Source organism: Tupaia chinensis, unplaced genomic scaffold (assembly GCF_000334495.1).
Source record: "Tupaia chinensis unplaced genomic scaffold, TupChi_1.0 Scaffold140061_1, whole genome shotgun sequence".
NCBI lineage: Eukaryota > Metazoa > Chordata > Mammalia > Scandentia > Tupaiidae > Tupaia > Tupaia belangeri.
The window spans coordinates 618637-634548 of NW_006199940.1; the positions used below are offsets into that span (position 1 = coordinate 618637).

At 48.7% G+C, this 15912-nt stretch overlaps 2 protein-coding genes across 4 annotated transcripts in view; both read left to right on the forward strand.

The window, feature by feature from the left end:
- The first annotated feature begins 132 nt into the window (after positions 1-132).
- Positions 133-2580, forward strand: RPL8 (ribosomal protein L8). Its single transcript, XM_006162451.3, has 6 exons — positions 133-279; positions 490-637; positions 717-858; positions 1071-1289; positions 2119-2234; positions 2381-2580. Exons 2-6 carry the CDS (start codon positions 500-502, stop codon positions 2537-2539), a joined length of 774 nt encoding a protein of 257 aa, XP_006162513.1. The 5' UTR covers positions 133-279; positions 490-499; the 3' UTR covers positions 2540-2580.
- A 2372-nt stretch (positions 2581-4952) lies between these two features.
- The window catches only part of ZNF34 (zinc finger protein 34), a 16172-nt gene continuing 5212 nt past the window's right edge, over positions 4953-15912 (forward strand). Inside the window, exons 1-5 of one of the 3 annotated variants that reach the window (XM_006162457.3) lie at positions 4953-5002; positions 7843-7969; positions 9342-9416; positions 9671-9797; positions 10247-10366. In XM_006162457.3, coding sequence (XP_006162519.1) covers positions 9393-9416; positions 9671-9797; positions 10247-10366 — 271 coding nt within the window. In that variant the 5' untranslated portion in view covers positions 4953-5002; positions 7843-7969; positions 9342-9392. The remainder of the gene's footprint in view (positions 5003-7842; positions 7970-9341; positions 9417-9670; positions 9798-10246; positions 10367-15912) is intronic. The other 2 variants (XM_027765949.1, XM_006162458.2) reach the window with 2 other exon arrangements.

Sequence of the window (15912 nt, forward strand, 5' to 3'; positions counted from 1 at the left end):
GCCACCCCCGAGGAGAGTCGCTCGACCTGACAGAGCCCCCTGGCCGCTCGGCGGCGTCAGCGCTTAACATTTCCGCCAGGCCCGGACCCTCCGTGAGCCCGCTGCTCCCCAGTGCGCCTGCGCGGGCGTCCTGGTGGAGCGGGGCGGACTACAAATCCCAGCGTGCACTGCGTTCGACGGCCACGGCGCGTCCGGAAGGGGGCGCACTCTGGGCCCCGCCCCGGAAGATAAGGCGTCCCGCGGGCTGCGCGTTTCCTTTCTCGGCCGCCTAGCAAGCAGGTAGGTAACGTCGGCCTGCGGCCTGGTCTCTATCTGCTGCCATCCTTCGCTTTGGGGCCCGCAAAGGATTCGGCCGACTCACCTGAGACTGCGCCGGCTCGCGCAACTGAGGGCGGGGACGCGGAGGGCGCGCGGCCTCGGAGTGGGTCTCGGGGAGCCGAGATGGCAGGGGTGCCTGGGCCGCTTGGCGCTGACGGTGAGCTCTTCCAGACCCGCCGCCATGGGCCGCGTGATCCGTGGGCAGAGGAAGGGCGCCGGTTCGGTGTTCCGCGCGCACGTGAAGCACCGCAAGGGCGCCGCGCGCCTGCGCGCCGTGGACTTCGCTGAGCGCCACGGCTACATCAAGGGCATCGTGAAGGTGCGGGGCGCTGGCGGGGAAGGGCGGGAAGATGGGGCGCTCCGCCGGAACCCCGCGCTCATGCCGCCTGGGCCCGCAGGACATCATCCACGACCCGGGCCGCGGCGCGCCCCTCGCCAAGGTGGTCTTCCGGGACCCGTACCGGTTTAAGAAGCGGACCGAGCTGTTTATCGCAGCCGAGGGCATCCACACGGGCCAGTTCGTGTACTGCGGCAAGAAGGGTGAGCTGGGAGGCGGGGCGTGCTGGGGTTCGGGGCTTGCAGAGGAGCCCACAGCCTTGGTCGGGCAGGGTGTGCCTGGCAGAATGGGTCGTCTAGAGGCTGTATGAGGACGCCGGACCTGGGACGCCGTGCTCACCACAGGGAGTTGCCCCAGAGAGTGGGTTTGGGAGCCTTTGGCGGCACTGACCGTCTGGCGCCGTGTCCCCATGCAGCTCAGCTCAACATTGGCAATGTCCTACCTGTGGGCACCATGCCTGAGGGCACGATCGTGTGCTGCTTGGAAGAGAAGCCAGGGGACCGGGGCAAGCTAGCTCGGGCCTCCGGGAACTATGCTACTGTCATCTCCCACAACCCGGAGACCAAGAAGACCCGAGTGAAGCTGCCCTCAGGCTCCAAGAAGGTCATCTCCTCTGCCAACAGAGCTGTGGTTGGTGAGTGCCGGGCAGGGGTTGAGTGCTGAGGGCATCGGGTCCACAGGCCTAGAGCCCCTGGGACAGCTAGGGCCAATACCTAGTCGCCAAAGCTGGCTCCCTTACCTGAGAGCTTGGGCTCTGAACTGGAGCGCTTCTCAGTCCCTGCGCCACTGCTGTCAGTCAGACAGGGAGGTAGTACTTAACCCCTGCCCTTCGGGGTTGAATGAGGTTGGCTCAAGCCTCCTAGGACTTGGTGAGGTAGATAGTTGTCTACTTTGGCACGACCTGTGGTTCTTGGTTTAACAGCGTTTTCATAGAATGGAGTTAGGGGTTTGTGATGATTCTCTAAGACACCTAATGAATGGGGAAGGATTTGGAGCCAGGCCTGTTTACCTTTTGACAAACCTTCAAATCTTTTTGCCAAACCAAGTCCCTGCACAGAGAACCCCTTGAGGCTGTGTATTGTGTTCACAGAATAAGTAAAGCTGAGGTGCAGCCTCCTGGGGCGGCCTCCTGTGTGGTAGTGCAGCTAGGGTTTCAGATGCAGGGGCAGAGAACTTCTCTGGAGACTGGCGCTCAGTAAGTACTTCTATGGCCAGGGTCTTGACCCACCTGCCTAGCAGAGGTTGAAGAAACTTTAAGGCAGTTTATTGGGACAAAGGGCTCTGCAGGGTGGAGGCTGGTTGGTTAAGGCGCTATTGTAGCGTCTGGGTGACTTGAGTGAGGGCTGCTAAGAGAAACAGGGTTGGGACGCTGGCTGGGACTGGGCAGGAGAGGCTCTGCTTGACTGTAAAGTCTAGTGCTGGGGACAGGTGCGATGTACCTCCCTGACTTCTCTCCCCTGCAGGTGTGGTGGCTGGAGGTGGTCGAATTGACAAACCCATCCTGAAGGCTGGCCGTGCCTATCATAAGTATAAGGCGAAGAGGAACTGTTGGCCCCGTGTGCGGGGTGTGGCTATGAATGTAAGTACTCCAGATGTGGAGAGTAGGTTGTCCCGTCACCCCCTTCCACACCAGTAGCTAGTAGTTTGTACTCACAGGGCTCTTGCCTTTGCCATCTTGAAGCTGGTGGGCCCCTTGTGCTAACTAACATCACCTCTTTCCTTTAGCCTGTGGAACATCCCTTTGGAGGTGGCAACCACCAGCACATCGGCAAGCCCTCTACCATCCGCAGGGATGCTCCTGCTGGCCGCAAAGTGGGTCTCATCGCCGCCCGCCGGACTGGGCGTCTCCGGGGAACCAAGACCGTCCAGGAGAAAGAAAACTAGGGCTGGGGGCTCAATAAAGTTTCTTTTGTCACTAGGCTGTACACACTGTAGTTTCAGAGGGAGATTGTGGAGAGGACCATGCTAGAGACCCCAGGTGTGGGAGACGATCAGAGAGGTGGAAACTCTTGAAGGGAAAGTCATAGCTGGAGAGAGAAGGTGCAGGTCCGTTGGGATAGGCTTGTTCCACAAAGAAAGTACAAAACGTTGTCTAGGCCTGGCACTGATGTGGGAGGCTCAGTCTGTGACCTGTAGGCCTTGGATGTAACAGCCGATTTTGCAGAGGAGACTGGACAGGAAATGCACTAGGACTCAGTTCTCAACCTTGGGCTCTGGGCTACACCTTCACTCCATTTGTGTGGAGAATCAACAGTTTCCTCGTGACTCCTGCCAGGCTCAGGGCTGACTTCCCAGCTCTCTGAAGTTGTCTTCTATTTTGCTTATGACACTCTTGTTCCCCCATGGGGTGAGTACAGCCCTGATTCCTGTAGTTGCTGCCTGGGGTGTCCAGCTTGTGTCAGCCTGATAGGTGTCTGCAAGGCTGACTTTTGGACCTTGTCTGGCTTCACAGTTTCTCTTGGCCAGGTCATTGGACTCTTGTAACTCAGTGGGAATGGCTGTCACTCAGCAGTGCTGTTACTTCCAGAGCAAGGTATGCTTCCCATCTGAGTTGGCCTTGAAGCCCTCTGCATGGCATAACCTACAGTTCCTGAGGTAACGGCTTTTTCAGACACTCAGTGAGTGGGGAGACAGGCTGATAAGAGGTGCTGAGATCTCAGGGCCTTGTACCTAATGGAATTCAACAAGGTGGGTTGGTGCAGTGCATACCACTAACAGTCCTGGAGGGCTCGAGAGTGGGGAACAGGTATGTGTCATGTTCCTTACCACGAGGGAGACCAGCCAGCTTTCCAATTCCACATATCTCAGGACAGGCATGCTGAGTAGATCCCAGGGCAGTATCAGATGGGAACCCATTATCTCAACCAGGGTGAGGACTGGCCATTTTGGCATTCTGAGAGAGGGTACAGCCACAGAGAAGGTCCCTGCTAGATGACAGCCTTACTGGCTGGCTGTTGTCTCCTTGTTTTCATGGCCCACACCCATCTAATAGGCTTATCCTACATTTCTCCATCTTGCTTCCCTGGTACTGCTGGTGTGGGTTCTGCTTGCTCTGGACATATAACCCTCCCAGGCAGGGATAGGACTGAAGCTCGTGGTTTCCTGCCCAGAGACAGCATCTGAAACGTGTGGGGAGTGCTACACGTGGTTGGCTGAGTTGGTTCAGACTGGCTGAAGGAGCTTTGGGAAAGCTGAAGCTTCTGAGAAAACCCTGACATCAGACTGTTTCCAGGGGTGCAGCCCTACAAGCTTCTGTTCAGTTCTACCTGGGGTGTATAGCTTGTAAGCACCAACCTGGTGGTATCCTGCAGGGCAGAATAGGGAGCATATACCCCAGGGAAATACCATGGCCAGATTGGTCTGGATTCAATCACATTTGTCCATACTGTAGTACTTTTGCAACCCAGGGGACCATGTGCTGGTTCTGTTTTTGACTGGGAGGAGGGGCAATGGGTTACATTCTTAGGCCAGTAAGCATTCTGGCCTGAGATTTTGATTTGTGCTCCCTTTATGAAAGGACTTTTTTTATACCTGGTGCCTCCCTTAGCTCACAAGGGAGAATTTCCTAGAGTAATCTAGGCAAGCAGGTGGCATGGTGGTTGAGATCCTGGGACTGCATGTGGAACCTGGTGACTTGAAAACTGTGCCAGGAGAAGGAATTGCAGTGTGATTACCCCCTGAGTGAGAGGCAACCCCCCCCCCCCAACCTAAAAGATTACTCTTGGGCCAGTAGGTTGTGCATAGGTTAAGGTTGAGTTGGCTAGATCAATAGCCAACTGCAGTCTGGTGTGTGTGTGTGCACGTGTGTCTGTCCCCCAAAATCTAGAGAGGATAATGAAGGGAGTTGGCTCTAGGCCATCCCTCCTGTCTCATCTGGGAGCACACGCATACAAAAGCAAACATCTTTAAAAACAAAAAAAAAAATCTGGGGACCAGCCCGTGGCTGGTTAAGGACACAGGACTCCCACATGGCAGACTGCCTTCCCCTGGGGGCCTGCTTTCTCTTCCTCTCTGGTCAAATTTTAAATAAATGGATAAATAATAATTCTAAAGGAAAGACTGATCTGTTAACCTACCAATAGGTCACTAAAGCCTCTGGTCGTGGCCTGGGCTGGCCTGGTCTGGGGCGCCTGTGCAGTCAGCAACGCGGCGGCCTCGCCGGCCCTCGGTGCACAGCTGTCAGCTGGGAGCCGGGCGACCACCGAGACGCTGAGCCTTGGTCCCTAGAGCGGCCAGAGCGGCTCCTGGGCCCGGTGGCTCGGCCTGACGCCACTTCCGGTTCCGCCTGATTGGCGGCGTTATAGCTTGGCCGGCGACCAGGGGCTCGTGGCTGGTCTCGGTGATGAGGTGAGTTGCCGTCCGTGGGAGCCACAGACCTTCCCCCGACGCCGGCCCTCGGTGTGGTTCCGGGCTGTGGTCTGTCCCGCCGTCGTCGTCCCCGGCTTGTCCGGCATCAGGCAGCCCCGCTCCCTGCCGGGCCTCCCTCCCTCGGTCAAACCCCGTCCCGCGCTGTTCCCACCCCTAGCTCCTCACGGGCTTCCCCCCGCCGCCTGGCGGTCTCCCCGGACCCCCTCGCCAGGCCGCGCCTTGGCAGCTGTCGTGTCCTAGGACCTGTCGACGGAAAAAAATAACCAACTGTAAAATTAATAATTAAAACGATTTTTTTCCAAGCCAACTGTGAGTGACCTAGGCCGGAGAAGAGGCATAAGATGCCTTTTGTCGGGGTGATCATGTACAGAGCTTCCTTTTATTTGCTTTTGAGATTGACAGACAACATTTCAGGAAGAGATTTTCCCATTGGTCTGGCCCAAAAAGGCGGGACATGTAGAAGGGGGAGCGGGCTTGTAGATTATAGGTGGGTTCCACAATTTCTAGGTTGGTGATTGGAAAGGAAGATCTGTATCTTGGGAAGAGATTAGTTAAAGAAAGGCTTAATCTACATCTCAAGGAAAAGGGAAGTTCTGTGTCCTGGGAAGGGATAAGCAAAAGAATATACTGTAATTGGTTGAAATATACATCTCAAAGATATTATGCCAGGAACAGGAGGTAGGAAGAATCCTGTTAATAGAAAATAAATGGTCTGTTAATGTTTGTGGCTATGACTTCCCCAGTCTCCTTTTGAAAAGATTTTGGAAAAAATAGGAAAAGTAGTCAGACCTCTGTCCACAGACCTCTTCCTCCTGGTGACCCTTCGCTCCCTGCGCGGCTTTCACGTGTTCCTGCATGACCGGCTCCTTTGTTAACCTCCAGTACACTTTGACCCTGTGCCCAGCAGCTGTTGCCCCTCACATTTTCTGCAGCTCTTCGCAGCCAAATTTCTCATTTTCATTTTTGCTTCTTTTTTAAGTTTTGGTTTAGGGTGCATGTGCTAGAGAGAGAGGAGAGAGTGTGTATTTGAACACCTCCCCGGGGCATGGCCACACTGCTGTCTGTCCATTCTCTCCAGACTGGCGGTTGGGCTTGGAAAGCCGCCAGGTCCGGGACTTAAACTGTTGGCCTTATGGGATCCAACCGCATCAACCACCACACCAACTGGCCCTTCACATCAGTTCTCATTTCTCAAGGCCTGAGGGCTTTTAATTGCCCCTGTGTCTTGTGCTTATATATATATATATATATGAATATGAATACTTTGAAATGTTTTTAAAGAATTATTTAACTTTATTTATTTATTTTAATTTGACCAGAGAGGGACCAAGAGAAGAGACAGAGGGAAGGAGGGAAAGTGAGAAAGCAAGCCTCCAGGTCTGGGACTCAAAACTGCGACTGGCTATGCAGGATTCCAGTATCCTTAACCACCATTCCATTTTCCGGCCCCTATACTTTAAAATCTTAAGAGAGAACTTTGAAAATAAAGAGTATATTGCAAATGGATTAACAAGCACAGTGACCAGGACAGATCACCCAGTTCTCCCACATAGGAGACCCCCCACGTGGCCAACTACAGTTTGAGCCTCAGACTTTCTCACTTTCTCTCTCTTCCTCCCTGTTCAAATTTAAAAATAATAATACTTTTTTAAAAAAGAAAGAAAACCTGAGGCCAACTGGTGGCATGGTGGTAAGGTGCTGGACTCCCCTGTGGCAAACTGCTTTTCAAGTCCCATACCTATTGACTTGCTTTCTCACTTTCTTGCTCTCGTGAGCACACATGTCATATAGCACATTGAAAAATAATAATAATAAAAATTATTTTTTTTAGAATTATTTTATTTGACTTTTATTTATTTATTTGAATTTGTCCAGAGAGGGACAGAGTGAGAAAGTGAGAAAGCAAGCTGTGGGGCCGGCAAGTGGTGTGATGGTTGGGGGGCTAGACTCCCATGGTTTGAGTCCCAGACCTGGAGGCTTGCTTTCTCACTTTTTCTTTTTCTCTGTCTGTCTCTAGTCAAATTTTAAAAACATTAATAACATGGCCGGCAGGTGGCATGGTGGTTAAGGGTGCGGGACTACAGCATGGCCAACCGTGGTTAGAGTCCTGGACCTGGTGGCTGGCTTTTTCACTTTCCCTCTCTCTCTCACACTCTGTCACTCTCTGGTCAAATAAATAAATAAACAAGTAAATAAATAATTCTTTAAAAGAAAATAGTAATAACAAATGGAATTTTTTATTTGTTTATTTGTAGAGGTTTTTGCTGTAGAATGCGTGTGCTCACCAGAAAGACAGAAACAGAGAGACAGAAAGTGAGAAATCACCCGCCAGGGGGATGGCCATGCTGCAGTCTCTTCTTCATTCTTCTCTCAGGATCTTGGGCACGTATGCATGCACATGCGCCCAGTGTGAGTTTAAGCCATTAGGTCCGGGACTTGAACCGCTGTCGACTACATGGGAGTCCAGCAACATAGCCATTACGCCATCTGCTGATCCCATCAACAAATGGAATTATAAATAAATAAATAATTAAAAAGAAAATGAGGCACCAGGTCTGGGACTTGAACTGCAGTTGGCCATGTGGGAATCTAGAGCCTTTAACCACTACACCACTGCTTGAACTGTAGTCAACTACATGGGAGTCCAGTGACATAACCATTGTGCCATCTGCTGGTCCTGTAGTATTTTTAATGTTAGGGAATGGATGTGTGTATGTACACATGCATGAGAGAAAGAAAGAAAGGGAGAGAGTACACACATCCTTAATAGGTTCTAGTCACTCAGTAATCCTGTTTTTGTCTAATTCTGTGTCTGTCAGGATCCTGGGCACATGAGCCAGTGCCTAATGGACACATAAAGAACCAGGACTCAAACATCAGTTGGCACTGTGGGATCCAGCTTCCTCTACGCAGTTCCTATCCAGTACACTAAGAAGCTGGTCTGTGGTATGTGGTGTTTTGTAGTATTCAATGCTTATGTTGAAAACAATGTATATTCTCTCTATTTCATATACAGAGTTCTTCATCTGGCCCACTTGTTTCTGAGGGAAACATGTTAGAAAGTTCTCATTCCAGAGGAGGATTAGCCAGTAGTTCTTTGGTAGATATATACATGGTTTGTAATTATTATTATTTTATTAATTATTATTAAAATGCAGTGTCTGTTTTTGTTTCTGGTAATGATTTTTACTTCAATTCTGCTTTGGGTTCATGTATGTGCAGGAAAATGACATTGTAGTATTTAAGCTCACAAATACCATGTGGAGGGGCAGCATCCAGGCACAGAGAACAGATTGCATGATTGTCTGCATAAAGTCCTGCACAGATACAGCTGACTTGTGGAGCTGGAAGGAAGTGACTACAGGGTCAGGAGGGCATCTGTGAGCAGGTCCTGCTCATTCATGACCCTGGTGCCAGCTCCATTGTCTTGTGCAGAGCTGTGTACTTGGGAACTGTTGCCTTTCTATAGAAATCTTATGTTTTTATAAAGGCTGCAAGAAACAGACCAGCAAGTGATGTGGTGGTTAAGGTGCTGGACTCCCACATGGCCAACCACAGTGCCAGTCCCAGACCTGGTGGCTTACTTTCTGATTTTTCCTCTCTCTCTGTTGAGCACAAGTGCCCTGTGGCAAATTAAAAAAAAATGAGTTGTCAGAAAAGTCATGATGTATTTTTCTATGCAAAAATGCATCACGACATTTCTGACAATCTAATAATAATGATTTAAAAAAAGGAAAATAGAGCTGGCTACACAACTTTATTTTGACTAATGTTTTTCTGGTCTGTCTTTACTATCTTCAGCCTTTCTGTGGGATTTTATTTTAGGCCAAATAGCGGCACCACGTATATATGATTGAGCATTTGATGCTTCTAGTAGGTGAATTTTGTCTTACGTCTTACCATTGCTCGCCTGCTGGTGCTTGTGTTTACTAATTTGGTGTTATTTATGGTCTATACGTTGTATTTGTCCTGTGCCTTCTAGAATACTATTTTCTTCCTCAATCCTAACATTTAGTCTTTGTGCTTCCACACAAAGAGAATGAGTGTTGCCATCTTCTTCAACAAGGCAACTCCAGTGAGGAAGAGGAGGCAGATGATTTGAGAGGCTGTCTCCATGGGCAGTGGAGTGGGTTGAAGAGGACAGTCCCAGGCAGGAGCCTGTGCTAGGGAGGCCAGGGATGTCCGTGTGGGGACTCCATGGTAGGAACCCCAACCAGGGAGGGCACAGTAGTCAGGGCTGTTTAAGGGTGCACCAAGCAGCTTGAGCTGTGGAGAAAGGGGCTGGCCAGGCCACCATGTGTTTTTTTCTCTTTCCTAGAACCTGAGTGACCAACTCCCGCCTCTACCAAGGAAGCCCAGGGCAGGGGTGATGGCAGCCTTACTCCAGCCCCAGGTGAGCGTCTGTCCTACGAGTTGTCACACAGGTTGCTTTCCTCAGCAACCACTGTCAGGTGTCTCTGGTCTGGGGTGCTGACATCAAAGGAGAGGTGACCCTTGGACCTGCCTGCAGCCACACCTTGGGACACATTAGCAGGAAAGGGTAGTGACACTCCCTATCTGCTGGGCTTGAAACACTTCTGCTGCCTTCTGTCTCCCGGCATCAACTCTGGGCCATTCTTGGGGCTGAGTGGTGTCTTCTCATTCCAGGCCGAGGTGACTTTTGAGGATGTGGCTGTGCTCCTCTCCTGGGAGGAGTGGGCCCACCTGGGCCCTGCTCAGAGGGGCCTCTACAGGGATGTGATGCTGGAGAACTACAGGAACTTGATCTCAGTGGGTAAGGCCCCTCGCTGGGACTCAGTCCTGGGAACAGCCCTGGGGACTGAGAGCTCATCAGGGGCTTGCCTGGGGCCCCAACCTGGGGCCCGGAGGTGGACAACATCGACACTGGTCCCAGGCAGGCCTGTTCGGGGAAGTGGAGGACATGGGTGGTGCAGGGACCCTCTGAGCTCCCGGAGGAAGCGGACCTGTGCTGCAGGCCTGGTGCACACTGCTCTCCAGCAGGAACTCACACCTTCAGTGGAGACAGCCCTGAGCTCTTGCTCCCTGTGCTAGTACCTCCATCTTCATGACCATCCTAGCCCATTCACAGCCTCCTCCAGAGGGCATCCTGGTTCCCATCAGCCCCTGCCTGTGCTTCCCTTCCCCACAGCCCCAGGTGAGACATCACTGGGTGCAGCCACACACCAAGGTCCTTGGAACCAACCTCAGGCCTGTCTCTCCCAGGCGCAGGACCTGCAAGTCCCAAGCCTGGAGTGATCTCACAGCTGGAGCGAGGGGATGAACCATGGGTCCTGGATGAGCAAGGGACCAAGGGGGGAGAGCAACTAAGAGTCACCAGCCCAGGTGCGTGAGGGGAACTGCTCTCTCTCCTCAGTCATTCAATGAACATCTTAGGTCCAAGGCATCTGGCAAATGATTCGGGACTTTGAGCAAGACATATCAGGGCCAGCATGGACGCCTCTGCTGAAGTCACCTCTGTGAGCCTGGATGCCTCGGTGGGAAGAATCTTGAGCAGAATTTTCTAGGAAGGTGGAGATAGTGTTGGGGACAATATGGCAGGGCTTTCCAGGCAGAGCAGGTTCAGAGGAGAGTGAGTAGGAGTACTGTGAAGGAAGCCTGGGATCACATAGGACCCTACAGAGCTCATTCCCTATGGGGAAGGTCAGATGAAGGTGTAGTCATGGAGATCATCGCTCATTTCCCTTCTTCCTAAATAACTAACCCACTTGACAATCATAGATCATTTTGAGAAGATGGGAGAACACATTTCCCATGAATCTTGCCCCTTAGATGCAGCTGTGTTCTATCCTATTCCCTGTTCCTTCTCTAGGGCTGGCATTTCCACGGCCATGTTTGAACACTGCATTTTATCAGGAAAGGTCCAGGTGCTGTGTCATGCACCCACTTTCAGTGAAAAGCATTTCCATTTCTGTGTACACAAGCCTCAGTCACGCTTTCAGTGGGAGTATACCAGAGACCACCTGGCTTCTCTGCTGTGGACAGCCCTGATGATCATCTCTCTGCATGTGTGTCTGATGATCTCCTAGGCAGGAACACCTGGCCCAAAGGACTTGTAATTTTGTTTTATAAATTTGCTTTTTTGAATATAAATACTTATAGGAATGAGAAGAATCCCAAGTTTTTCTTTTTCTTTTTTTTTTTTGAGAGGTTTTTCCTATAGGATGTGTACATTTGCCAGAAAGGCAGAGAGAGAGAGCGACAGAAAGTGAGAAATTACCCCCTGGCAGGATGGCCACACTGCAATCCCTTCTCCATTCTCTCCCTGGGATCTTGGGCATGCATGCACACGTGCCTGGCATGAGTTTAAGCCTCTGGGCCTGGGACTTGAACCGCAGTTGACTACATGGGAGTCCAGTGACATAGGCATTGCGCCAACTGCTGTTCCCAAAACCCCAAGTTTTTCTGAGGAACTCAGTGAATTTTTATGAAAAACTATTCTCTGGATATAAATGAGGATATATTGGGCTATCAGGCAGCATGTTTGTTAAAGCACTGTATTCCCACATGGCTGACCACTGTCTTGAGTCTGGTGGTGTGCTTTCTCACTTTCTCGCTCTCTCTGTCTCTCTGTAAGTGCTCGTGCCCTATAAAAATTAAACAATAATAGTAAATAAAAATAACTATTTTTTTTTTTTTTTTTTTTTTTTAAAAATTTTTTTTATAGGGACCGGGCCACCCCCACACACCAGAGACAGAAAGCGAGAAATCATCCCCCTCAGCGGTGATGGCCATGCTGCAGTCTCTTCACCTCCAGTATCCTCCTGGGATTTTGGGCAGGCATGCACCTATGCCCAGCATGAATTTAAAGCCACTTGATCTGGGACTTGAACTGCGGTCAACTACATGGGAGTCCAATAATGTAACCATTATGCCATCTGCTGGTCCTAATAATTTTTTTAAAATTTAATTTGTTTATTTAACATTCATTCACTGAACATTATCATAGTGTGCAATATGTAATTTCCCATTCAGAATACATTGTATAGTGGCTTAATCATACATATTATCATCAACAAATAAATTTCCATTTCTTGTTTCATATATGTATGTATGTATGTGTGTATATATATATATATATATATATATGCACACATATATATTTTCCTCCTATTTCTCATCCTCTGCTACTTTGCAACCTCCTCCCACAATGTCTGATATCTACAATTGCTTTCATTCCTCCCCTCCCAATTTTATTGATTCACAAAATATCTTAGTTAATCTAAGTACTTGCAATAGCAAGTTCAGCTGATACATACGTATCTGTGAACACATGTTTGACTTTAGGCATGAGACTCTGAGTAGAATGAATGTACTTTAAAGTAGTACCCGGCTGAGGCTATATAGCTTACGGTGGTCATTGGATAGGTAATTAAAAAAAATATTTTATTTAACTTTATTTAATTTGACGAGAGGGACAGAGAGAGTGAGCAAGCCACCAGGTCTGGGACTCAAACTATAGTCGGCCATGTGGGGAGTCCAGTACCCTTAACCACCATGCCACCTGCTGGTCCCTAAATAGATATTTTAAAATATATTTTTTAATTTAAGGAAAGGCAGTTTTGGGACCAGCAGTTAGCGTAATGGCTATGCCGTTGGACTCCCATGTAATCGACCACGGTTTGAGTCCTGGACCCAGTGGCTTAAACTCATACCAGGCGTGTGTGCGTGCGTGCCCAAGATCCCGAGAGGAGAATGGAGGAGAAGGGATTGCAACGTGGCCACCCCCCGTGGGGACTGATTTCTCGCTTTCTGTCTCTCTGTCACTCTCTGTCTGGCGAGCACACACACCCTATAGGAAAAACCTCTCCAATACAAGAAAAAAAAAAAAGACAGTTTTAGCTTTAATAAATCAAAGTCAAAAAATGTTAAGAGAACTTTGCTTAAGACTTAAAACCAGGAAACAGATTAGGATTCTGTTCAAGTAGTAGGTTCCTGGACCTGTGGACAACTCAAGACAAAAGTCCTTAACTCTGGAAAACAAAGCATAGAAGATCAGTGACGTTTTAGTCAAAAGGCATACAAATCTATTTGACCAGTTCACTCTCCTGTACTTTATCTTCTGTTGTGGTCTGATCTTTCTGTTTTAAGCTGCCAGGTCCAAGACTCAAACTACTGTTGATCATGTGGGAGTCCAGTACCCTTAACCACCATGCCACCTGCCAGCCCCAATTATTTCTTTTTTTATTTCTTTTAAAATAATTATTTTATTTAAATTTATTTACTTACTTTAATTTGACCGGAGAGCAACAGAGTGAGAGCGAGAGAGAGAGAGAAAGAGAAAGGAAAATTGAGAAAGCAAGCCACCAGGTCCAGGATTTGAACCACAGTTGGCCTTGTGGGAGTCCAGTACCATTAACCACCATGCCACCTGCTGGCCCCATAAATAATTTAAAAAAAAAAATCTTTAGCTCAGGGCCAGTAGGCAGCATGGTGGTTAAGATACTGGATTCCCACATGGCTGACAATGGTTTGAGTCCAGGACCTGGCTGGCAGCTGGTTTTGGGGCATGCATGCCAAGTGTGTGTGCATGCATACCCCAGATCCCAGGATGAGAATGGAAGAAAATGGATTGTGGCATGGCCATTCCCTCACGAGGATGATTTGTCACTTTCTCTATATTTCTGGTTAGTACACATGCCCTATGGCAAAAACCTTAAAAAAAAAAAAATTCCAGTTCTGCAGTAGCACCTGTCCCCCAGCAACTTCCTTCTGACACTGTTAGACTCACACAGGGCATCCTGTGCTGGATGCTGTGAGGGTTGCCCATGTCTTATGTAGTAGCATTGTGATCTGCATTTTTGCCAGTGTTCTACTATTGAACAAACACCCTCACAACCCATGGATGTTTTCTCTTCTTCATGAGGATGTTTAATTGTCTTCAGTTAGGGGCTATTGGATAAGAGCTGCTGTGGATGTTCTTTTTTTTGTCTTTCTCTGGTGCACAGAGTATTTTTAGTGGGTGCATGCCTGGGAGGGTAGACTCTGAATCGTAGGATGTGCAAGAATCAGCTTTACACATGGCCGACAAACTATTTTCCAAAGCAGTGGTTCTTGACATAGTCCTGGGTGGTGAGCGAGCTCTGTGTGCTGCACACATACTGGCAGACACTTGCATTGTCATGGGACCAGGCATGGAACAGTGATGACAGTGACCATCTGAGTTCCTAGCATCTGAGACTCACTTCACTGTGCCCGAGGCTGAGTGTATGACAGTCTGTTGTTTAATTCCATTTTATTCTCATGACAGTGCTAGATAGGGGCAGCTAGTGTGACCCCTGTTTTTTAGATGGGGTGGGAGGAATAGGTAGTGGGAACTAGCCCCTTGGCCTATTGGTTAAGAGAGTTGGAGCTAGAAAATCCCTTCATGGCTACTGAGAACTAGTGATTTCAGGGGACCAGGAGAAATGAAGATTTTCCACTGATAATTCAGCCTCCAGCCCTCAAACTCGCGTGATTGAACTTCAAGTTTGGGAAGAAACACACTTTCCATCAGATGACTAGAAATCACCGCAGGACCACAATATGGGAAAGCAGGAAAATACCTCTCCCCCAAGGGAAAAGAATGGCTCCTCTTCATCCACAGAGAGTTCAACAGAAACCATGGAAATGTCTGTTAAAGAATTTAGAACATTCATAATGGCGAAGCTAACAGAGATGGAAGTAAAGAGAGACAATGAACTGCAGAAGAGAAAGGAAAAAAGGAGCTGACAAGTGCTGGGAGGTGAGGAAATTCTTGCAAGATCTAAAAGAGGAATTATACACTTTACAAAAGAATCAAATGGAATTGTTAGAGATAAGGACTATAATACAGGAAGTCAAAATCTCTCTTGAAAGTATAAAAAGCAGACAAGATCATACAGAAAATAGAATCTCAGATGTAGAAGAGAAGATTGCTGGCCTAGAAAAATCCGCTATGAAGACTGAGAAAATTGGGAACCAGCAGTTAGCATAATGGCTATGTCGCTGGACTCCCATGTAGTCGACTGCGGTTCGCGTCCCAGACCCGGTGGCTTAGAACTCACACCGTGCCCAAGATCCCAGGAGGAGAATGGAGAAGGGATTGCGGTGTGACCATCCCCCCTGGGGGGGGTGATTTCTCCCTTTCTGTCTCTGTCTCTCTCTCTCTGGCGAGCGCACGCACCCTGTAGTGAAAACCTCTCCAAAAAAAGACTAAGAAAATTGCCCCCGAAAATGAGGATAATATATGAGAAATAGATACCATCAAACGTCCAAACATCTGGATAATAGCCATCCCAGAAGGCGAAGAGACACATAATGGCATTGATAATCTATTCCATGAAATCCTGCAAGAAAACTTTCCAAACCTAAGGAGGCACTCAAAGATCCAGGTCCAAGAATTACAAAGGATCCCAAATAGAATCAACCCAAGAAAATCTTATCCAAGTCACATTATAGCCAAATTGACCAAAACCACAGACAAAGACAAGATATTAAGATTGGCAAGAGAGAAACAGCAAGTTACCTGCAAAGGATATCCCATCAGACTAACAGCAGACCTCTCATCGGAAACAATGAGAGTGAGAAAAGAAGGGGAAAATATATTCAAAGTGTTAAGGGAAAAGCAATTACAACTGAGAATACTCTACCTGGCAAGATTATCCTTCATATGGGAAGAAAAGACAACATTCTCAGATAAACAAGACCTGAAAGAATTTACCAGCACCAGACCAGATCCCCAAAAAGTTCTCAAGGGAGTGCTATGTCAGGAAAGTTAAATGTAGTCACACAGAAATAAAAGTTCAAAAACTAAGAAAATGACCAACTTAATCATAGGGACAAGTGTGGAGTTGAATATTATATCCCAGAATTCAATCGGGAAGATCGAACCACAACAGAAGATTGATTTA

Bases quoted from the DNA above. Each gene is read 5' to 3' on its own strand.
- RPL8 (XM_006162451.3), top strand. From the start codon at position 500: ATGGGCCGCGTGATCCGTGGGCAGAGGAAGGGCGCCGGTTCGGTGTTC. The intron at 638-716 runs GTGCGGGGCGCT...CTGGGCCCGCAG, and splicing joins ACATCAAGGGCATCGTGAAG to GACATCATCCACGACCCGGG. The intron at 2,235-2,380 runs GTAAGTACTCCA...TCTTTCCTTTAG, and splicing joins TGCGGGGTGTGGCTATGAAT to CCTGTGGAACATCCCTTTGG.